The 23982-nt window shown below is 43.5% G+C and overlaps 2 protein-coding genes across 2 annotated transcripts in view; both read left to right on the top strand.

The window, feature by feature from the left end:
- Positions 1–23982, top strand: part of LOC140353630 (ubiquitin-ribosomal protein eL40 fusion protein) — a 287808-nt gene that overhangs the window by 59581 nt on the left and 204245 nt on the right. The gene's annotated exons all lie outside the window — the stretch shown is intronic.
- Positions 1–23982, top strand: part of rabgap1l (RAB GTPase activating protein 1-like) — a 151155-nt gene that overhangs the window by 38481 nt on the left and 88692 nt on the right. The window contains exons 13-14 of the mRNA XM_072438271.1: positions 7735–7828; positions 12762–12912. Of these exons, the coding sequence (XP_072294372.1) occupies positions 7735–7828; positions 12762–12912 (245 nt within the window). The remainder of the gene's footprint in view (positions 1–7734; positions 7829–12761; positions 12913–23982) is intronic.

Raw genomic sequence — 23982 nt, 5'->3', positions numbered from 1 at the left:
CGTCGCTCCCTCCGCGAGCAGAAAGATTGAAGACGTTCAGGGTCGTCCCTCATTGTGCTCCGAAATGAATGCGTTCTGCGCCACCGCCGAGTGCCGCGCGTGCCACGACCAACCGCCCGTTCTCCGCGCCCCGGCGACGCGCTTTCTGCGGCCATACGCGAGCGGCGCTTTGTGGCGGCTGTTTATTGTGTTTTCCGCTCCATTCTTCTCCGGCGGCGCAAGCCATTATATGAGAGGAGCGGTGGCGTAATGCGTGTGCACAATGGAGGCGGCCCTGAAAAGGCAAGAGCGGCGGCGAACTGTGACAATGCCAACGTGGGAAAAACAAAATGATTGCGTGCGATTTGCGGCTGATGGGAGCGGTAATGGCGACGCCGTCGTTTCACCCGCGGTGAAACGACACATTTCTTGTTTCTTAAAGGACACATATTCTGCGTTATTTGTACAGTTTTTCGCCCTTTAAACTTGTTCTTTGGCATCTCTGATGATGTGTACGTCGAAAACCAGTTGGGCGTTCTCTCAATGGCGCTCCCTCTACCGGCAGCAGAGGGAAGTACCATGGGGAAAACGAACAAAAGCTAGCTTGCCCCGACGTGTTAATGCAGGCTCAGCGTTGTAATGAAGGTGATTTGAGTCGTAAATGCTCAGAACGAGTCAGTGATGGTTCACGGACTCAAAAACAGCGCTTGCGGATCTCTGATTTTGACGTGACAAATGTGGGAACGATTGAAACCAAGTGTTTTTGTGATGCTCAGAGAAGAGGCACTCTTAAACGGGGTTATTGACACAAGCGTGAACGAAGCTGAACACAACGAGGGAACGAGGTCATGTTTGAGTCTTATAGTTTATCTAAATGTTGTCTCTTGTGCGACCCTTGACCTCTTTAGTCTCAGAAGGGAATGTGGCTGTTGCAACACAATTAAAATCTGATCAGGAAGTAGATTACAACGGAATTTTTTTGCGTCACCGCCGAGCTTCTTTGTGATTAAGTGGCCCAATTGCCAATAAAAGAGTGATTATGACATAAAGTGGTATAAAAAGCACCGGTTTGTCTTTTACTCTACCATTCTTCGAGCGGACAGTCTTGTTTACGTTGCCGCTAACGAGACCAACCGGCGTTTCTAACGAAGAGGCGAAACGTTCAAGGACGAGAGGTCGAGCGACGTTCAAGGACTACACGGAGCGGAAAAGGAAAACATTTACCATTTTCGCTCGCAGAATTCAGAAATGTTTTGGTCTGATTAGTGCAAGTTTCAGAAAGGACCGCTTAATACTCACTTCACTAATTTAGCGTGTATACCTTTTGCACAGACACGCCTTTAATATTTTAAGTCAGTCGTGTCTAGGGATGCATAGCTAAACCCACGTTGAGGTTCAAGTCCGGATTCGAATCCAGAGGTTTAGGTTCAGGTCCGGACCTAATGAGTCCGGCTGAACCCATGCCATATTTGCATAATGTTACAACAGCATAACACAAGCTACTTGGCTAAATTAGGTTGAAGACACTTGAACAAGGACGACTATCAAACACAACTCAACTTGTCTGGTTTATTCACAGTTTTTAACAGAAGTTACAACTTACAAATCACAAGCTACAAGCTAGCAGCTAAACTATAGCTTAAAGGTTGAATGGACGATTTTTTTGGCATAAATCTGACTCCTATTTATTTGTCTATGGGAGTTTTTATTTATTTATAGGAGATCTTCTACTGAAAGTGTTTTTCAGACTTCCTATAAGTGATCTGTTCTTCTGTATCTACCTCTGTATCTACCTGCGTTGCACCAATGAAATTTCCCCATGTGGGACAATAAAGGAATATCTTATCTTATCTTATCTTATTTCCTCGTGGCGTGGACTGCCGATTAGTCCTGCCACGTATCAATCATAAAACGCACCTACCGCTCACCTGCAGCCGCGTGCGGATCGTCCCACTTTTCCGCGTGTCCAAGCGTATTGATCTATCATAATATAGTTCCCTCAGTGTACGGGGCAAAATGAAGACTGAGAAAGACTGTTCGAGCTGACTCAGAAGTGGACTGAAATCTACGGGAGACGAGAGATGTGATCCATCGCGCTGATAAACAAACGCACGTGTGTGTTGTATCGGTCCGCACGGGAGAGCGCACATGCGCACTTCCGCCTGCGTTCTCAAATCGCTGAAAAATCGTCCATTGCGCCTTTAACTAACAGTTAACACACATTCATGTGTTTTACTTGAGGAACAACTTCTGAACAAGAGCATGTTGAGTATTGTTGACAGTCAGTCTGGGTCAAAGCAGCTGTTTCATCTGATACAATGTTTCGCCTTCAGATACATTTCCAGTCTTTAATTTTGCAGATCCATTAGCATCAAAAGTCAGGTAAAAACCTTCAAACAGACAATACACCAGTGTAAATAATTAAGTCACAGTATAAAATAACAGAGTTACAAAAACTAGCATGTCGGTGTAATCCCTCATTCGTCCAGGCGTGTTCCATAGTAGAAAAAGCTTCAGTTGTAGTCATCTGGACTCAGTTTGAAAAAATAGACGTTTCGACTCTCATCCAAGAGTCATTGTCAATAAAAGAATTTAGATCGAGAACTCCGATATTAATACTGTTCTGTGGTAAGACCCACCCATTGGGAGGAGCCTTCCTGAAGTAGAAAGAGTTGTTTGTTTCAACAGAAACTTCCCCCTTGTATCTACCGAGCTAGCCTATTCAGAATCTTAATGGGCTATTAGAATCCTCTTTGTCTTTGTGAGACCCTGGCTCAACCACCCTGAGTACCTGATTAGCATCTAAATGTCCTGGTCCTCTACCTTTCCAGGGGTTCAGTAACCCATTATAAATAACAGGAAGATTAAACCTTAGCCCTCCATTTCTGTTTAAAGAAAGTCTTTCTTTTTTAACAAAAATAGCTTCTCTTCAAACGAGTGATTAGAGGCTTCAAGGTGGAGATGCACGGCACTCTGAGGTCCTGAACTTGTATTTCTTCTGTGCTGATAGAGCCTCTTGTGTAGAGGCTGTTTTGTCTCACCTATGTACCGTTCTTTACAGCTTTCTTCACTGCATTGGATCGAATAAACTACATTGCTCTGTTTTTGAGTCGGCAACTTGTCCTTAGGGTGAACCAGTTTTTGTCTGAAAGTGTTTCCTGGTTTAAAATAAACAGGGACTTCGTGTTGTCTAAAAATTCTCTGGAGTTTTTCCGACAGGCCAGACACATAAGGGATAGAAACACCCTTCCTTCTCTATTCAGTTTCCCTTTTGTCCTGCTTCTTGGTTCTCTTCACTCTGTTGAGAGCCCAAGCGGGGTAACCACAGGCTGAGAGGGCATTTCGGACATGTTTTTCCTCTTTCTTCTTGCCCTCTGAGCTGGTGGGCACACCTTGAGCTCTGTGTTGTAAGGTTCTGATCACACCCAGCTTGTGCTGTAGTGGGTGGTTGGAACCAAAGAGCAGATACTGGTCCGTGTGTGTAGGTTTCCTATATACCTCTATTTGGAGTTTCCCGTCCTCTCCTCTGATCGTGGAACAATCAAGAAAGGCCAAGCGCTTCTCCTTAACGTCTTCTCTTGTAAACTTGATATGTGGGTCCACAGCATTGATGTGATCAGAGAAGGTTTCCAGCTCTTGTTTCTTAATTGTTACAAAAGTATCATCGACATAGCGGAGCCATAGTTTTGGGGCTATGCCTGAGAATGAGGACAGTGCCTTCTTCTCAAAGTGCTCCATGTACAGGTTGGCCACTATGGGAGAGACGGGCGAGCCCATGGCACAGCCATGAATCTGTCTGTAAAATTGTCCCCGGAATTGAAAGTAAGTGGTATTCAGACAGATGTCCAACAGTTTACATATGTGTTCAGGTGTCAGTTTGGTCCTTTCCTGTAGGGTGGTGTCTTCCTGCAGTCTGATCCTCACTGCTGCTACTGCATCAGAGGTCGGGATGCAGGTGAACAGGGACACAACATCATATGAAACCATGAGGTCATCTGGGTCCAGTTGGAGATTTTTTCAAACTGAGTCCAGATGACTACAACTGAAGCTTTTTCTACTAAAAAAACTAGCATAAAAGTCAACTAGAACCACTATAAAGCAATCAACTTAGCAGTATCAAAAGTAGAATATGAAAATATTTTACACAACAAATCAAAATAATACATCATATTAGCAGCATTAAACACCAGACCATATTTAACAACTGTAGAATACAGATACAAAATACTATTACAAAATATAAACTCCAAATACATCACACCACAACATAACACTTAAGTGATTTCATTCATATTTACACCCAGACCAAAGACCCAGACAAGACCACGCTGACCCCCGCCCCTTTAACACGCAGCCACGCCCGCAGCACTTTAACCATCACAACATCGCACGCGGCGGCCACAGCTTAAAACAAATAAAGCCAGCGATCTTACCTGCTGTCACCTCAATGTTCGCATGTGGACACACGGTTCCGCGCTGTCTCTCGCATCTTTAAACTTATTTCGCCGGCTTCAACTTATGGCCGGAAGACGCGTGCGTCATTAATTAGGGTCCGTGTGCGCCATTGACAGCGGCGCATGGCAGTGTTTACGTCTTTTCCAGCGCAAGTGTTTGACACACTGTAGATCTTGTGGACAGTAGAAGCACTGTCCAAGGGACACGTCGTGTTCTCTACATTTTCAGTTTCAAAACGCTGTGTGTTTTATTACAATCAGAATCATATTTACTGAGAAATTAGTCTTATTAGTCCCACAGAGTGGACCGCGGCGGCCCGAGGCGCAGCGCGGACCGCGGGCACGTTCAATAGACACTGGCGTGTCACTATTGTGTAAATGAGACTTTCTTGGCCAGACCTGACTCACGAGTCAAAAGACACATGTGCATCATTATCTGGACCATATTTCTGTGTAAATATCTCATGTCACAGTAACACTCACTCGATGAGTACGAGCTCAGGAGCAGATGATCCTGATGTGAAGACGCAGGTAAATCCGCCACACAGAGTCATCAAGGACAGAGGGGACAGTAGAGACGGCTGTGATTTGTTCTAAAGCAGGTCTAAAACAGGACTAAAGCGGACCGCGGGTGCTCCGCGTGCACCACGAGACCCCCGGTTTAAAGATGAATCACTACTGCGTTTATGTATGTGTAAATATCTCATGTTACAATGTGGGCACCTGCGGTTTATGACAGGTGCGGCGCTGTTAGTTTATGAATAATATCATCCAGAAATGGTCTTGAAGTGGTACATTTTGGAGCAGTTGATGAGCATAAAGTCACAGCAAGAAGCAAACGCAGCATCAACCTGGACAAAGTGTCCAACCACTGGAGACATGAGAAGGACAGAAGTGCAAAAATGTAACATTAAAGTCAAAATGTTTGCATATTCTAGTGACATTTATTAAGATTTTTATTTATGGATATTAATCATTCCATGCTGTTCGATCATTTATGGGTAGAAGAAATGCTAATAAAAAAACGGTCCAACACTCTTAAACTTAACGACTTTTGTGCTTCACTGAACGAAACAAAACCTCCGGAGGACGTACAGAAGATAAATGGTCACATTTATATAGGGCTTTTCTACCGTCAAGGTACTCAAATCGCTTCACATCAAGGAACCAGTCACCCATTCACACCCCAGATGTACGCAGACACTGGGGGGGCGAGTTGGGTTAAGTGTCTTGCCCAAGAACACAACGGCAGTATTCACATGAGGCAGCTGCCTGTGAATACTGGGCAGCTGCCTCATACTCATACTAGGCAGCTGCCTCATGTGATCGCATGAGGCAGATGTGTGCGATCACCAGTGGATCTGACCGCTCTGACCGAGCTACTGCCACCCTGGTCTTGTTTGCCTCGACCTACATATGTGAGACATTTAGTGTCATGAACATGAACAAAGCCCATCACAGATCGAGCTTCACTGACCAACACCAAAGGATCGATTCTGAGAATTGCCACAACAAAACTTACACCAGACTTTGATGCAAAACAGGGAGATCAACAACACTGTTCCCACTGAAATAGAAGGTCAGTTTTCCTGCTGTGTTTATTCAACTGAAATGTAATTAAATTAATCATTATTTAATGCATTTGGAAAACAATTATTACATTGAGCCTTTCATTTGTTGCTTTGTTACAAGTTACAGGTCAAATCTTGCCTGTAATTTATAGTAATTCATTAGTTCACACAAACACACCATATTTTCCTGGCCCGGCCCCTCGGCCAAATTTAGAACCCAATGTGGACCTCGAGTCAAAAAGTTTGGGGACCACTGGTTTAGATTCTAGAACGAAAAGGATGTAGTATGTGAGTGCTATATTTTTTTATGAGTCCAGAACCGAAACGTTTTTACAAGTCCAGATCCGGTCCGTCGTAGCGGTACGCATCCCTAGTCGTGTCTAATCGTCTGTGATGTGGTTTGGCTTTTTATCCGAGTTCAGACTTGAATGTCCGTCTTGTTCTTGTCCACGGAACAAATACTGAAAACCAGTTTTTTTCAACTTGTTTTGGAAAATAAAATGGAATCGAAGCATGAGATCGATCATTACGAGAGCAAATTACATATTGAAATTAATAAATAAAGTAAATTTAAAGTAAAATAACGAAAAATAAATCAAAATTCTTCTTTTTTTTGCCATATCGTCCTGCTCTAATTTAAGAGTTTATCTCATAAAGGCCTCAATCCTTCTAATTCCCCGTATGAAATCAGCATGATTCCCGAGTTTGTCCCGCTCTCCACACCAGACGCTTCACACATCAACTGTTTTGAGTCACATTCTATTGGCGACGTTCTATTTGTCCTCTTTACTTGACTTTGACTTTCTTCGGACTACTGCAGCCCTAACTTCCATCAAGTACTATCTTTTGATGAACCGCTGTCATTTCCATCGTTCATTTGTGGTGACGGCGATTAAATATTCTGTAGCGCTGTCCCAGAACCCTCGGGTGCTTTACTTCCTGTAGCGGTATTTACGACTTCCACTGCTGAACATTTCACCGGCGATGTTAAAACGGGCTCAGTTTGGACTATTGAACGTGCCGCGAGGTTCGTTCTAGTCCGAGAACAAACCTGTCACATGATATTTCAACTGGAAAAGACTTCTCGACTGGGGTGATTTTAATATTAATTTGGACAATACTGACTCTGTCTGAATACATGCCAAAAGACTTCTAAATACTGAAACATAACCACAAGTGCCACAAGCGGAGTGTGACAAATAATAATCATCATAACTCTTAACTCTTAGTTCTGAGAGTTGCTGGTTGTGAAACATGTAAATCTAAAAAACAATCCCCAAATATAAAAAAAATAAAAATAAGGTATTGATTTTTTTATTTGGCGTTTTTTCAATCCCCAAAAAAATTTTATTAATTTTTTATTTGACTTTTTTTTTTATCCCAAAATAGAAAAATAAAAAATGGTATTGATTATTTTATTTGAGGCTTTTTTTTTTAATCACAAAAAATATATATATATATTTTTAAAAACTAAATAATTCGTGCGTTCTGAAAAAGCTTCAAATTGTTCAAAATCTTTTCAGTGAAGGTCAGATTTTGTCATTTTAATTTATTTTTTTTTAGTTTTGAAAACTTGAATGTAGTTACAATACTATTTTGAGCGTCTGATTTTTTAATTTCTCTTGATAAATAATACTTGTGTGTTTAGATCTTGGGATGTTTTTGACGCTCGCTGAAACACGATGTATCACAGTCTCTTCTTTGACGTTTGGTTTGATTTCTTCTTGCAGAGAGCGACAATGAGATCTCCAGCGGAACAGGAAGTGTGTCCAAAGACTGTCCCGAGAAGATCCTGGAGTCCTGGGGGTCCGTCCTGACCAGATGGTACGTGCTTATCTCCATGACCCACCACTTAAACATGAATATAGTTTGAAATTAAATGTTTCTCAAATCATATCTACAGTGTATCAAATATCCAGTGAAATCAATTCAGAATATCAACCATGAGAATACATTTTTGTATTGTTTTTTTTTCTTAAAATCTAGGTAACAATTGTTTAACCGGCTGAGGCAGGAATTAAATTAGACTACGACCTGCTCTAACTTCTGCACATAAATGGTATTCATGCACGGCTTGAGAACAGCTTGAGAACAGCTTGAGAACCGTCAGCTTTGGAACGGCCTGAGACTAGATTGAGAGCAGCTTGAAAACAGCTTGAGAACAGTCAGCTTTAGAAGAGCTTTAGAACTGTCAGCTTGAGAACAGCTTGAGAACGGCTTGAGAACAGCTTGAGAACAGCTTGAGAACAGCTTGAGAACAGCTTGAGAACAGCTTGAGAACAGCTTGAGAACCGTCAGCTTTAGAACAGATTTAGAACGGCTTGAGAATAGATTGAGATCAGCTTTAGAACTGTCAGCTTGAAACGGCTTGAGAACAGATTGAGAACAGCTTGAGACCCCTCAGCTTGAGAACAGCTTGAGAACGATTTGAACTGTCAGCTTAATAACAGCTTGAGAACCGCTTGAACAGCTTGAGAACTGCTTGAGAACAGCTTGAGAACGGCTTGAGAACCGCTTGAGAACCATTTAGAACTATTTAGAACCGTCAGCTTGAGAACAGCTTGAGAACAGCTTGAGAACAGTCAGTTTAGAACGATTTAGAACCGTCAGCTTTAGAAGAGCTTTTTCAGACGGTGAGTGGAGCAGAACACACTCGTGACATAAGTCGTGGCATAAGTCGTGGCATAAGTCGTGACATAAATCGTGGCATAAGCCGTGGCATAAGTCGTGGCATAAGTCGTGGCATAAGTCGTGGCATAAGTCGTGACATAAGCCGTGGCATAAGTCGTGGCATAAGCCGTGGCATAAGCCGTGGCATAAGCCGTGGCATAAGCCGTGGCATAAGCCGTGGCATAAGCCGTGGCATAAGCCGTGGCATAAGCCGTGGCATAAGCCGTGGCATAAGTCGTGGCATAAGCCGTGGCATAAGCCGTGGCATAAGCCGTGGCATAAGTCGTGGCATAAGCCGTGGCATAAGCCGTGGCATAAGCCGTGGCATAAGTCGTGGCATAAGTCTTTTACAGTAAATACTTCATGAAGGGAAAACAATTTGACTCTTTTACCAGAACAAACGTAAGATCGATGAATCGACTGAAGTAGACGAGTCAAACCAATCTCCAAAACCTTCACATTGAATCTGTAAAATGCTAATTACTCATCTTTTTTTCTCTGTGTACATTCATTAATCCACTAATTGTGGCAAGTCGTACTTTGACCATCGATCGTTATTGTTTTCTGGACATTACAGACTCTAAAACACACACAAAAACACATATTACTGTATTGTCCGGACTATAAGTCGCACCGGAGGGAAAATTTCTTTGATAAAATCCAAGACCAAGAACAGACATTTAATCTTGAAATGCAGTTTAAAATAATAACAGATGAGAGAACATGGTGAATAGGTGTACGTATGCTAACGCTAACACCTTCAGCTACATGACGCACAGACAGAACTGTGGTAAGTGTCTGGTATGTTAACGTAACATATTAACAGTTATTCAGATAACTATAGCATAAAGAACATGCTAACAAGTTTACCAAAGCATCAGTATTACCCCAAATCACTAAATCCTCTGTGTCACTTCTACACAACTCCACAAACTCCAGAGGTAGAGGAAGTGCAGATTCTTAGAGCCTAGAGCGCCCTCTTGTGGTTGTCAGTGTGAAAATAACAAATAATATAAATCACACCCCGGCCAAAACTATCAAAAAAGTTAAAAGTTAAACTTAAAGTCCAGAAAATACGGTATAACAAACAGCACCATTATTAAAGACATCAAAAATTCACTTTATTCTTAAATATTCTTCATTTTAGAGGCTTTTATCTCTTTCCTCTCGTCTCCATGTACAACAGAAATATTCGTCTGACTGAAATAATACTTCGTCTGCCCTAGTTCAAAGCTCATTTACAATTTTCACAGCATGACACGTGGACAATTAAACAGACGGATTAGGCGCTGGCGTCTCCTTTCGCCGCGTCACATGTTCCGGCGTGTTACCGTGGTTTTTCCTCATTCCTCCCGTTCGATTTCACAGCCCGTTTCTCCCGCTCTGGCATCAGCACCGCGCAGCCCCATGTTTTTAGTCAAATGGATTCTACGCGGCCCCGATAAATGCGTTATGACGGGGGTTTCGAGCATCATTAAAACGGGCTGACAATGTGTTTTCCGGAGCAGGATATGTCCCTCTTTCTGCCTTTGTGTGGCCATAGCGACAGAGACGAAATGCAGCCTTCAGAAAACGCACCGTCTGGGAAATACTGCTATTGTTATCGGGCTCTGTGTACTTTTAATAACGCGGGGTGGACTGCGCCGCCGCGATACGACCGGCTGTATTTAGGAACAGGACTTTTCATACATCTATTCTTGTCCTTATATTTTACATGTATATAGATATGAAGTCTGCAAAACCTACAAGAATCACCGTGCTTCCGTTCACTGTATTTACCAGACTATAAGCTCAGTTTTGGCCAGGGTGCGATTTATACTCCGGAGCGATTTATACTCCGGAGCGACTTATACTCCGGAGCGACTTATACTCCGGAGCGACTTATACTCCGGAGCGACTTATACTCCGGAGCAACGTTCCCTCTAATTTTTCACGTGTCTGGGCAAACACACAAGCATTCTGAGCACACTGAGGACCACTGTGAGCAACATCAGCTGTGCCCCCTGTGGCCGCACACCAGTATCACACGGCCTGTTCAAAACCATGGATCATAGCAAGTTACATTGAAATAATCAAATTACAGCAGCAATTTTCATTAGTTTATTTTTATTACAAGAAATATAGGCCCACTTAAAATGAAAAATACAAAAATCCTGTTGTTCATGAGATGTATAGTAGTTATATGTGAGAGTCCTGCTTTGGCCTGGCTGTGGTCCAGTGGCTCAAGCCATTCCATCCTAAAAGAACTACATTTCTTTTTTACTTTGGCTTGGTGAGTGGATGTGTCCGTTCGTTTCGCCATGATAAGGGGTTGCGTCTTTTAACTCTGCCGCATTATTGTTAGCTAGCGAACCTGCATGGTGCGTATGGGCAGGGCACTTATGCACTATCAATGCTATGATTGGCTGTGTAGCGTGCCCCGCGGTTGTCCGCGCAGACCGGCGCACCCGCAGTCCACTCTGCGGGACTAATTAGACTAATATCTCAGTGAATATGAGTCTGATTGTAATAAAACACACAGCGTTTTGAAACTAAAAATATAGAGGACACGAGTTACACAGCGTGTTCCCTGGACAGTGCTTCTACTGTCCACTAGAGTCTTCTACAGTGTGTCAAATGCTTGCGCTTCATTCTAGATTGCCCCCGGTGGCCGTTTGGTAATTAGATTAGATTAGGTCTAATATTAGATATTAATTAATAGATTTATGGTGTATAACATTTTCTGCGCGCCATAGATTTTCTTCTGCGCGCACTATGTGCGAGCAGTGCGCAATTGCGCAGGCGCGCAGCTTAGAGGGAACAGTGCTCCGGAGCAACTTATACTCCAGAGCGATTTATACTCCAGAGCGACTTGGAAAATACGGTAGATTGTTTTGTGAAAATCACCGCGTTGTTTAACTGATTTGAGTTTTACTGATTCTAATGTGTGTGTCCTGTGTGTGTTTGTCCTGTTTGTGTCCCTTGTGTGCGTCCTGTGTGTCCCGTGCATCCCTTGTGTGCGTCCCTTGTGTGCGTCCCTTGTGTGCGTCCCTTGTGTGCGTCTCTTGTGTGCGTCTCTTGTGCGTCCTGTGTGCGTCCTGTGTGCATCTTGTGTGCGTCCCTTGTGTGCGTCCTGTGTGCGTCCCTTGTGTGCGTCTCTTTTGTGTCTTGTGTGTCCTGTGTGTGCGTCCTGTGTGTGTCCTGTGTGTGCGTCCCTTGTGTGCGTCCCTTGTGTGCGTCCCTTGTGTGCGTCCCTTGTGTGCGTCTCTTGTGTGCGTCTCTTGTGTGCGTCCTGTGTGCGTCCTGTGTGCGTCCCTTGTGTGCGTCTCTTGTGTGCGTCTCTTGTGCGTCCTGTGTGCGTCCTGTGTGCATCTTGTGTGCGTCCCTTGTGTGCGTCCTGTGTGCGTCCCTTGTGTGCGTCTCTTTTGTGTCTTGTGTGTCCTGTGTGTGCGTCCTGTGTGTGTCCTGTGTGTGCGTCCCTTGTGTGCGTCCCTTGTGTGCGTCCCTTGTGTGCGTCCCTTGTGTGCGTCCCTTGTGTGCGTCTCTTGTGTGCGTCTCTTGTGTGCGTCCTGTGTGCGTCCCTTGTGTGCGTCGCTTGTGTGCGTCCCTTGTGTGCGTCCTTTGTGTGCGTCTCTTGTGTGTCCTGTATGTGTCTTGTGTGTGCATCCTGTGTGCGTCCCTTGTGTGCGTCCCTTGTGTGCGTCCCTTGTGTGCGTCCTTTGTGTGCGTCTCTTGTGTGTCCTGTATGTGTCTTGTGTGTGCGTCCCTTGTGTGCGTCCCTTGTGTGCGTCCCTTGTGTGCGTCTCTTGTGTGCGTCCCTTGTGTGCGTCCCTTGTGTGTCCTGTGTGTGCGTCCCTTGTGTGCGTCCCTTGTGTGCGTCTCTTGTGTGCGTCCCTTGTGTGCGTCCCTTGTGTGCGTCTCTTGTGTGCGTCCCTTGTGTGCGTCCCTTGTGTGTCCTGTGTGTGCATCCCTTGTGTGCGTCCCTTGTGTGCGTCCCTTGTGTGCGTCGCTTGTGTGCGTCCCTTGTGTGCGTCCTTTGTGTGCGTCTCTTGTGTGTCCTGTATGTGTCTTGTGTGTGCATCCTGTGTGCGTCCCTTGTGTGTGTCAGGCAGGGGAACCTGAGTTCTCGTCCAAAGGGCCTGTCGCCACTCGTCCGCTCAGGGATCCCGGAGCCGCTCAGGGCCGAGGTGTGGCAGCTGCTTGCCGGGTGTCACGACAACCATGACCTGCTCGAGCTCTACCGTGTCCTCATCACCAAGGTAACCAAACGGGGTGGGTGGTGTTTGCTGGCGTCGGAATTGAATATTAAATGACAGTAAACGGCAGAATACTTTTGAATAAACGCTAATAATAAACGCTAATAATAAACGCTAACTCAAGTAATTAGAGTTGTCAAATTTCCAGAGATTTACTAATCAACAAACAGAAGTCTAATCTCTATTTGTTATTCATTTTGAACACTTTCAGCAGCATAATTGCCGTCCATGTTTTGTCTCTGTTTAAATGAATATTACGTGTGTATTTCCTGCTGGAGGTTTGCGCTTCTGTTTGGTATTTGAGCCTGTGAGTTGGTGCTGTCGTGTCCTTGGGGGAAGATGCTGTTTGTTTGTTTGTTTGTTTGTTGTAGACAGAATGGCAGGATGACTTGAGGGAAGTGTGTGATTCTTTTGTGTTCACATGATGTTGGCAGTGCTGTCAATTCTCGTGATGTTGAAGATGTAGTTCAAATGGAAGTGGAGGAGCAAATATGCTAAATGTGGCTGTAGGGGACACAAACGGCTTTATTTATTTTATTTTTATTTCATTTTTATTTGTTTCATTTAAATTAATTTCATTTATTTTTATTTATTTTAATGTATAATTTATTGTAATGTTTTATTTATTATAATGTATTATTTTTTTCATTTATTTATTTTAATGTATTATTTTATTTATTTTATTAGGACCAAACCATGTCCACATCAGGACTAAACTAGGACTAAACCAAATCATATCTACAGTGTATCAAATATCCAGTGAAATTAATTCAGAATATCAACCATGAGAATACATTTTTGTATTGTTTTTTTTCTTAAAATCTAGGTAACAATTGTTTAACCGGCTGAGGCAGGAATTAAATTAGACTACGACCTGCTCTAACTTCTGCACATAAATGGTATTCACATGCACGGCTTGAGAACAGCTTGAGAACAGCTTGAGAACCGTCAGCTTTAGAACGGCCTGAGACTAGATTGAGAGCAGCTTGAAAACAGCTTGAGAATAGTCAGCTTTAGAAGAGCTTAGAAGAGCTTTTATTTTATTCATTTTATTTATTTTATTAGGACCAAACCATGTCCACATCAGGACTAAACTAGGACCAAACCATGTCCACATCAGGACTTAACTAGGACTAAACCATGTCCACATCAGGACTTAACTAGGACCAAACCATGTCCACATCAGGACTTAACCATGTCCACATCAGGACTAAACTAGGACTAAACCATGTCCACATCAGGACTTAACTAGGACTAAACCATGTCCACATCAGGACTTAACTAGGACCAAACCATGTCCACATCAGGACTAAACGAGGACTAAACTAGGACTAAACCAGGTCCAAACAAGTGTGCCTTAATTACCACATTACAGTTTTATGAAAGCAATCTACATTTATCTTTCCTTTTTTGCAGTGTAGATCACAAAGGTGTAAATTTGCTTCTAAAACGGTCACGATTATTATTGTTTATGACTTCTTATGATTATTTGAACCTGACTTTATGAACCACATGATCCTGACAGTGTCTTCTTAATGTCCTTCTCCGTTTGCCGTGTTCGCCCGGCCGAACTTTCCGCCGCCGCGTTGCATAAGAGCGCTTTAGTTTGTTTTCTCTCCGCGGCTAATCCGACACTGCCATGTTCTCCTTGTTTTGGCGAATCCGACATTCCCACGTTCTCTTCGTTTTGGCGAATCCGACACTCCCACGTTCTCCTTGTTTTGGCAGAGGAGTGACGGGGACGGATGAACGGGCGCTAACTGCCTTTGCCACCGTGCACCCCACATTAATGAAGACAGTTTTCACTTTGCAAAGAAACAAAATAATGAAATGTATCCAAAACATTAACAGAGCCGTGTCCTTGGCCCGTCTGACCCGTCTGATTGGCCGAGCGTATGTGTGTTTTTCTTGACCTCGAGCTTTCTCTCCCCCCCTCACGCCGTGTCGTCCGAGCGCCTCCGTGACATTTGGGCGACCTTTTGCCGTCGCCGTGGTGAGACCGCCACGCTTCACCGCTCGAACAGAGAAGAAAAGGAACAAAGCTGTTTCAGGCCTTTTCCTTTTCGTGAGTCGCAGCCGGGGTCAGGAGCCTGCCTCAGGTCTGATCGCCTCAGGTCTGATCGCCTCAGGTCTGACCGCCTCTGGTCTGATCGCCTCAGGTCTGATCGCCTCAGGTCTGACAGCCTCAGGTCTGACCGCCTCTGGTCTGATCGCCTCAGGTCTGACAGCCTCAGGTCTGACAGCCTCAGGTCTGATCGCCTCAGGTCTGACAGCCTCAGGTCTGACAGCCTCAGGTCTGACAGCCTCAGGTCTGACAGCCTCAGGTCTGACAGCCTCAGGTCTGATCGCCTCAGGTCTGACAGCCTCAGGTCTGACAGCCTCAGGTCTGACCGCCTCAGGTCTGACCGCCTCAGGTCTGACCGCAGCCGGGGTCAGGAGCCCGGAACTGTCACGCTCTCAAGTGGAAAAACGAAAAGAATGTCCCAGTGCAAAATGATCTTTCTGTGCAAACGAATCCGACATAACTTTTAGGAACAATCTTATCGTGATATTTTTTATTCATCTCTATTTTTACACTTTTGACACGTGTTTGTCTCAATATTCAGGCTTTTGTGTGAACTTCAGTGTGACGGGGACTTAAAGCCCCACTACGACACATTTCAGAACATAGATTGACACAATTAAAAGCATTTATTTTGGTTTTAAAACACGCACTTTTACTGCGATCGGGACTCGCCTCTCCATAGATCTGACTCGTATCTTGACCATGGCTGCCCGTCTCCATGCCAATGTTATTGCTTCACCTGGAATGTTCCAGGGTATGGCATTAAACTTGTGTCGCTTGCGTTTTCATTGCTCAAAAATGCCTCGTGTCCAGCGATTCTTATTCTTTCAATTAATCGTGTGAGGTGGAGCTGAAAGGACCCCAGTGGAGCAAAGAGCGTTTTCATCTAATGTATACAACATTTACACATTTTACGCATCATTTTCATGCTTTGTGTGTCTTAAAACGTCTTCTCCTGGTTCAGAACCTTTGCATAGTTAGTTATTTGATTCGTTGCGATAATCGGTTGATTTGCCGCTGACCTGTGACTTTGTAGAACTGCAGAAGCTCCAAAGCAGTGACTCTCATGAACATAAGCACCCGGTGACTGACGGCTTCTAGATACACAATATTCACATTCAAGTGTATTATTTTAATTGAATAATGCCACTTAGCGTTGTTTTCCTCTGTGTTTTCGCGTCCGTATCGTCCAGATAACGATTACAATGATTACAATATGACTGCGAGTGGTTTAAACCTGTAAAAATAACCCCGGCGTTCTCTCGTTTGTCACTCGGCTCTGGCAAACGGCTCTTAATTTGTGCCAATTGTTGATGACAAACGCGTGATCTTTATCCGATCGGCGAGGGCTCAAACACGCCCGTGCAGCTGGAGCGAGCGTGCGCCGCTGATGTGCGGTGATTACAGCGCGGCGTCGGTGTAATCAAAGGTAGCATCGCCGCGGTAATAACTCGCCCACGCGCTGCGGGGAGAGAGGGGACCTGTCGCCATGACGATTCTGTCTCATCCGACCACAGTTTGGAGGATTGTGGGTATTTCAGTATAATGACTTTTTGTTTTGTCGACAGGTGGGCGCATCGGGCTCATTTAAAGCTGCACTGTGTCACTTTTTATGTCTCAATAACGCACTTATTGAACAGACTCTGGACAGAAAGGGACTTACCGTATTTTCCGGAGTATAGGTCGCATTGTTTTGGGGAAATGTATTTGCTAAAACAAATTAGACAGATTAGAGAACATGGTGAATAGGTGTACGTATGCTAACACTAACACCTTCAGCTACATGACGCACAGACAACGGACTGTGGTAAGTGTCTGGTATGTTAACGTAACATTAACAGTTATTCAGATAACTATAGCATAGTAGAAAAAGCTTCAGTTGTAGTCATCTGGACTCAGTTAGAAAAAATAAACGTTTCGACTCTCATCCAAGAGTCATTGTCAATAACAGAATTTAGGTCGAGAACTCCGATATTTATCCTATTCTGTGGTAAGTCCAGCCCATTGGGCGGAGGCTTCCTGAAGAAGAAAGAGTTGTTTGTTTCAACAGAAACTCCCCCCAGTATCTACCGAGCTAGCCTATTCATTGAGAGGGCATTTCGAACATGTTTTTTTGTGCCCTCTCAGCCTGTGGTTACCCCGCTTGGGCTCTCAACAGAGTGAAGAGAACCAAGAAGCAGGACAAAAGGGAAACTGAACAGAGAAGGAAGGGTGTTTCTATCCCTTATGTCTCTGGCCTGTCGGAAAAACTGCAGAGAATTTTTAGACAACACGAAGTCCCTGTTTATTTTAAACCAGGAAACACTTTAAGACAAAAACTGGTTCACCCTAAGGACAAGTTGCTGACTCAAAAACAGAGCAATGTAGTTTATTCGATTCAATGCAGTGAAGAAAGCCGTAAAGAACGTTACATAGGTGAGACTAAACAGCCTCTGCACAAGAGGCTTTATCAGCACAGAAGAAATACTAGTTCAGAACCACAGAGCGCCGTGCATCTCCACCTTGAAGCCTCTAATCACTTGTTTGAAGACGGTGAGGTGAAGATTTTAAGCAGGGAGAAAAGATGGTTTGAAAGAGGAGTTAAGGAAGCTATTTATGTTAAAAAGAAAGACCTTCTTTAAACAGGAATGGAGGGCTAAGATTCAATCTTCCTGGTATCTATAATGGTATACTGAACCCCTGGAAAGGTAGAGGACCAGGACCAGGACATTTAGATGCTAATCAGGTACTCAGGGTGGTTGAGCCAGGGTCTCACAAAGACAAAGAGGATTCTAATAGCCCATTAAAATTCTGAATAGGCTAGCTCGGTAGATACAAGGGGGGAGTTTCTGTTGAAACAAACAACTTTCTTCTTCAGGAAGGCTCCGCCCAATGGGCTGGACTTACCACAGAATAGGATAAATATCGGAGTTCTCGACCTAAATTCTGTTATTGACAATGACTCTTGGATGAGAGTCGAAACGTCTATTTTTTCTAACTGAGTCCAGATGACTACAACTGAAGCTTTTTCTACTATGGAACACGCCTGGACGAATGAGGGATTACACCGACATAACTATAGCATAAAGAACATGCTAACAAGTTTACCAAAGCATCAGTATTACCCCAAATCACTAAATCCATTGAATTCTTCTTACTCTGTGTCACTCCTCAACACCTCCACAAACTCCAGAGGTAGAAGAAGAGCAGATTCTTCTTCTTTGAGTTTAGTTTCAGTGAATTTCATTTGGCTGGTAAACTCTGCAGCTTGTGCTGTGATAAACTCAGCTGCTCGTTCTGCTCGTGCTGATAAACTCTGCGGCTCATACGGCTCACACCCTTGTTCACTAGGATTTTTGTGATTGATGTCCAGCGCTCGCCCGCTCACTCATTCACCCGCTCGCTCACTCGCTCGCCCACTTCTCCCACTCCCGTCACTTCTTTTCAGCGTTGGACAAAAGGGCCGAGCGCTGCTGAGCGCCGCCGTGTCAGGCTCCCACACACTTTTAGCCCTCCACACGCACGCCAAAGCAGCGCCGCGTGTAAAAGCACTTAACGGCGCCTCAACTCAACGTTTGGTTAAGCCGCGCCACAAAAGAACCGGCTCCGGGCAGTGCACCAGATACAACGATATAGTGCGTTACGGGAGAGACATCACAGCTTTATGATCGCTTTGGACCAGCTTTATGAAATGAAACTATGTCGTAGAAAATGTATTGTCACAGCACAAAAACATTCCTTCAAATCAATCAAAAACAGCAGCAGTATCTGAAATAATGAATAAAAATTGATGAATACATTCTTCCATTTTAATCTTTACCTCAAATGATTCTCACAATTATTAGACCTTAAAAAATCACAATCATCACATCACAATTCATCATAATTAAGCGAATAATCTGGACATCCATCAGCTACGATAAGTGACCGAGCTCGTCTTCTCTGAGCCTCACAAAAACACCCCGTTTCAAATTTCCCCGATTTGTGATGTCAGAGGTGTGTTGCGGTTTTCTTCTTTTTCAGCCTTGTCCATTCTGGTTAATTTGTGGTTATTTTGGTCTGTTTTGGTCCGTATTGGTTCGTTCTGGTCTGTTTTAGTTCGTTTTGGGTAGTTTTTGGTTCATTTTTGGTTAGTTTTGGTCATTTTTGGTTAGTTTTGGTCTGTTTTGGTCCGTTTTTGTTTGTTCTTGTCTGTTTTGGTTTGTTTTGGTTAGTTTTTGGTTCATTTTTGGTTAGTTTTGGTTCATTTTGATCTGAGTCGCCCGACTGAGTCATGTGTGGTTTTCAAATAATCTATTCATGTACAAATAATGCATAGTATGTGTCCTATAAATGCAAGTGTGGATTATTATTATCGATAAGTGAGCGATTATTATTTTTAACGATTATTTCTACTGCAAATTGAGACTTTTTAAATACATTATCCACCAAATAAAGGCTGAATATGGCGACTGAAGGCTTCTAGAGAGAGAATATGAAAATAACACGTATTACGGATGTTTTTTGACTTCATAATATTGCAGTTTTTTGTGCGTAAAAGTTCTGTGCGTCTTTAACCGTTCACTCGGGCATTTCGCGCTGCAGATGCGCAAAGTGCCTCTCGCTTCTGCCACGTTCATCCGTGCGAGCGCCGGTTTGTGCCGAGCGTATTTAAAGCGCGGACGTGACGGGAGACGCCATTAGCATAGCCGCGCTGACACCGATGTGGCGGCACGGATTAGGCAAATGCGACCTCGCCCGGTTAGCTTTAGCGCGCGCACACGCAGACAGCCTCGGTGCCAAGTGTCTTTAATACAACACTTGTCTTGCGCAAACAGGGAAACACGACACTCAGAATGTACTCGTGTCGACTCCGCCGTCATGGGTAAAGAATGAGCTTCATGAAGTAAAAGAGCGTGGTAGGTTTAGAAGTTAAAGTAGCACCAGTAAAGTAAACGCTTAGCAAGACGGATGCAACGTTTTCTTGTTCGTAGTGTGGCTTGTTGTGTGGCTCGTTGTGTTGCTCGTGGTGTGGCTCGTTGTGTGCCTCGTAGTGTGGTTCGTAGTGTGGCTCCTTGTGTTGCTTATTTCATGGATCCTTGTGGTGCTCCTTGTGTGGCTCCTTGTGCGGCTCCTTGTGTGGCTCCTTGTGCTGCTCCTTGTGTGGCTCCTTGTGTTGCTTGTTTCATGGCTCCTTGTGCTGCTCCTTGTGCGGCTCCTTATGCGGCTCCGTGTGTGGATCCTTGTGTGGCTCCTTGTGTTGCTCCTTGTGTTGCTTGTTTCATGGCTCCTTATGTGGCTCCTTGTGTTGCTTGTTTCATGGCTCCTTGTGTAGTTGGTTTTGTGGCTCCTTGTGTGGCTGGTTGTGTGGCTCCTTGTGTGTCGTTGTGTGTCTTGTTGTGTATCTGGTTTGTGGCTCGTTTGTGGCTCATTTTGTGGCTCGTTTCATGGCTCGTTTTGTGGCTCCTTGTGTGTCTCGTAGCGTGCCTCGTAGCGTGGCTCGTAGCGTGGCTCGTAGCGTGGCTCGTAGCGTGGCTCGTAGTGTGGCTCCTTGTGTGGCTCCTTGTGTGGCTGGTTTGTGGCTCGTTTTGTTCCTCATTTTGTTCCTCATTTTGTGGCTCGTTTTGTGGCTCGTTGTATGGCTCCTTGAAGCGAAGAACCACCGACAAATAAACTCATTTAAATAGTCGTGAACCAATGAATAACCCGCTCTTAAATAAACTTGAGCAATTAACGGTTGCTCAATAGTTTGTAAATGTAAATGTTAGTCCCAGGTTTGCTCAGTCCTTATGAGGTAGTAACGTGACAATTCAAGTAGCAATTCAGTTTTTGTAACGTCAAAGCTGCGCGAAACTGACAATTTTACTGGCGGCGAGTTGGAAAATCAAACGATGAAACGATAATCGAGAAGCAGATCAACGACGATGATGGGAATGAAGCGAATGGAGAATCGTCCCTGAGAGAAAAATGACAAAAAAAACGATTATTGGAGACGGCAAACTTGTTTTTTCCACTCACAGACGTCACAGTTGCATGCATTTGTGAATTATACGTACTGTGTATTAGGGATACTTTACTTTATAGTAGAGCTGGGTTTCGATTCAGATTTCAAGAATTGATTCGATTCAGATTTTTACGTTTCAAAATCGTTTTTTTCCGATTTTCTCAGATTCCATCCGATTCGATCCGATTTCGATCTGATTTCCGATTCGATCCGATTTCGATTCCATCCGGGGGTTAATGTTATTAAAAATGAAAAATGTATTTGAACCGTTTCCTTCACTTCATGACTGTGTAGAGAAGCAACATATTAAAACTAGTATTATATCAATATTAAACAGCAAATCTTTCAAGTATTGGTAGTTACTGATGGCTGGAAGACTGATGGAAAGGTTAATGGTCAATCTACCTTCAAGAAAGATAATTCAGGACAATAAATGGAGGACATCATTGATGTGACTACATCTGCAACAGTGGGTTCCTACTGGGACACTAACCAGTGCATTATTATTATGCTTAAAAATAATTAAGAATTCACCCAAAAGCGGTTGCTACCAAAAGCATTTTTATTTTAAAACTGCTCACACACTGCCAGTACTGAAACTGGAAGTATAAAATGTAAACGTTGAGCATTTTTCAAAAAATAATTTAATTTTTTTTTTACATTTTTTAAAACTAATTTAATTTTTTTTTTTTTTTTATTTAAAAAAAAAAATCGATCTTTGGACGTACAAATCGATAATCGGTCATTAATATGCGAATCGATTAAAATCGGAAAATCAATTTTTTCAACCCAGCTCTACTTTATAGTGAGAAGAAACATCACAATATTACAATTATTCACGATTATTGACGCGTAACATCAACTCAACAAAAGTAACGTTATTATACACATTACATGACACTTTAAATTAACATTGCATTTAAATGAGGCTGACCCAAATAAATTGTATGTTTGCTGTAACCCTACCCAACATTTTTCAAGTGGGTCGGTAGGTAATTTTTTTTTTTTTAAATTTACTTTGAAGGGCAAAAAAAAAAAAAGCCAAATCGGTGCCATTTTTTGATTCTACCTGTGACCCGCAGTGACCGCCAGGGGTCGGGCTTCAACAGTCAATGAGACGTTCTCCTTCGTGTTAAGTTTAATTTCTCGCTCGGTTTTCGCGAAATTTTCGGCTTTAAAATATTTGAGTTGGCGATATATAAGAGAAAAAAAATATTTGGCATAATTTTGACAAAATGCTGATATTGTTTTTCAGTCGGCTAGTTTTTTACTGGGTCGGTCGGGTTACGGCAAACAGATATATTTTTTTGGTCATGATTATTAGTTTTTAGTTCATGTTGTGACTCGATCAATCACGATTATTGATTAACTTAGTCATCTTCCCTAAAGTAATATGAGAGACGAGGCATATGAAACGTGTCTGATGTTGCTGAAGCGAGGGAATAATGCCCTAAAATTGCGTTAAGTTACAAATCAAGACTGAAACGCGCATAACGAGTAACTGAAACGTCAAACCGATCCAGTGTCGTTATTGGAGAGCGGCCGATTCGACGGCTCGTTTTCCATCCACGTCGAGCGCTCATGAATGACGCGCAGGAGGTCAAACGTGCGACCGGCCCCCGCGCACCAAGGACGACGGGACGCATTGGACTGAGCGCGTGCGGGAGCGAGCCGGACCAGACTCGGCTGGTCACGCCTCATGATGGATAGGCGTGGCGGCCGGCGGAGCAGTGTACCCATGCCAAACGCGGTTTATAGACGCAGCAAACGGCGAGGACTTTGGGGACTCGGACCGCGGGAATCATGCTGTGGTAAAAAGACCGTGGCCGTCGTCCACCGAAGAAGCTCTTGATGTGGCACTGGCAAAAGCTCTGGAAATTATATCCACAAACTCAGAGGAAATCATGAAAGAAAAAACTATTTATACAGAAGAATACAAGTAAATGATAGAACTCCAGCTAACTCACTCAGAGTCTTCTCTGTCCTGCTGAAACCTTTATAATACCAACAAAATATAATGGAATTTTTGAAATAATTAGACTTAAGGGGTGAAGGATGTTGTTTTTTGTGCATCTCTCATATAAACATGTAATGCAAAAATTGAACATTATTACTGTATAGAGGGCCAAAAACACAAAGGGGGTGGAGCCCGCTCAAAATTAACGAAAGTACCCGTCAGTGACCAGGGACCCCCGCCATGAGGTAGGAAAGCAACTCGTCCTAGGACGTTGGCCAGAAAAAGCTGAAATTTGGTGAAAATGGTTTTGAGGAGTGGGACATCAAAAGTTATCCAAATTACTTTGATATCTGGCAATGTCTCTGTGCGGCTGCAAACTCTAGCTACAATTTAGGAATTTTCCCAAATTTTAAATTTGCCACCGTTAGCGCAGATAAAGTCCAAACTGCGTCAAATTTGAATCAGTTGTTAAACCCTTTGCCCTAAACCTATTTTAAGTGAAATAAATTAATTTGGCGTGACAGCGCCCCCTACAGAGTGACACAAAATTTTATATGGAGAGTAAATTTTTTATATTTTCGAAATGTTACAAAATTTGGCACAAAATTCCATTTTGACATCCCGATCAAAAAGTCAATGAGACCCATGTCATATTTGTTACGGCTTTGCCGTAGCGATGACAGAAACCTCCCATGTTATTCCAATGGGGAAATTGCCAGATCTCTGAAGTCTGAACATGCTGACACTTTATATTTTTACGAACTCCTCCTGGGGCGTTAGCCCTATTCACCTGAAATTTGGTGAGACTCATCTTCAGGGGTGGGCCATCGAAAGTTATCAATTTCGTCACGAGTCACGGACTTTGTGCGGTTTTTCCCTTCATATTTAAAGCAAAGGGGAGAAGACGCGACAGCGCCACGGATTCAGCAGTAGGTGTAATAAAAGGTAAATCGGGCCGCGTTAGCGCCCCCTCCTCTTGCGGCTATATTTTTTATTATTTTCTTTTATATTTATTTTGATGTATTTATTTTTAAATCATTTTTTTTTTAATTACAGAACAGAACAAACACGATAGAGAGAGAGAAAGAG

Source organism: Eucyclogobius newberryi, unplaced genomic scaffold, assembly GCF_026437365.1.
Source record: "Eucyclogobius newberryi isolate DKJ021-1_F unplaced genomic scaffold, fEucNew1.0.hap1 SCAF_9, whole genome shotgun sequence".
In the NCBI taxonomy this organism is placed as follows: Eukaryota; Metazoa; Chordata; class Actinopteri; order Gobiiformes; family Gobiidae; genus Eucyclogobius; species Eucyclogobius newberryi.
Note: the sequence above shows the minus strand (reverse complement) of the source record. Positions and strands in the feature narration are given on the sequence as shown.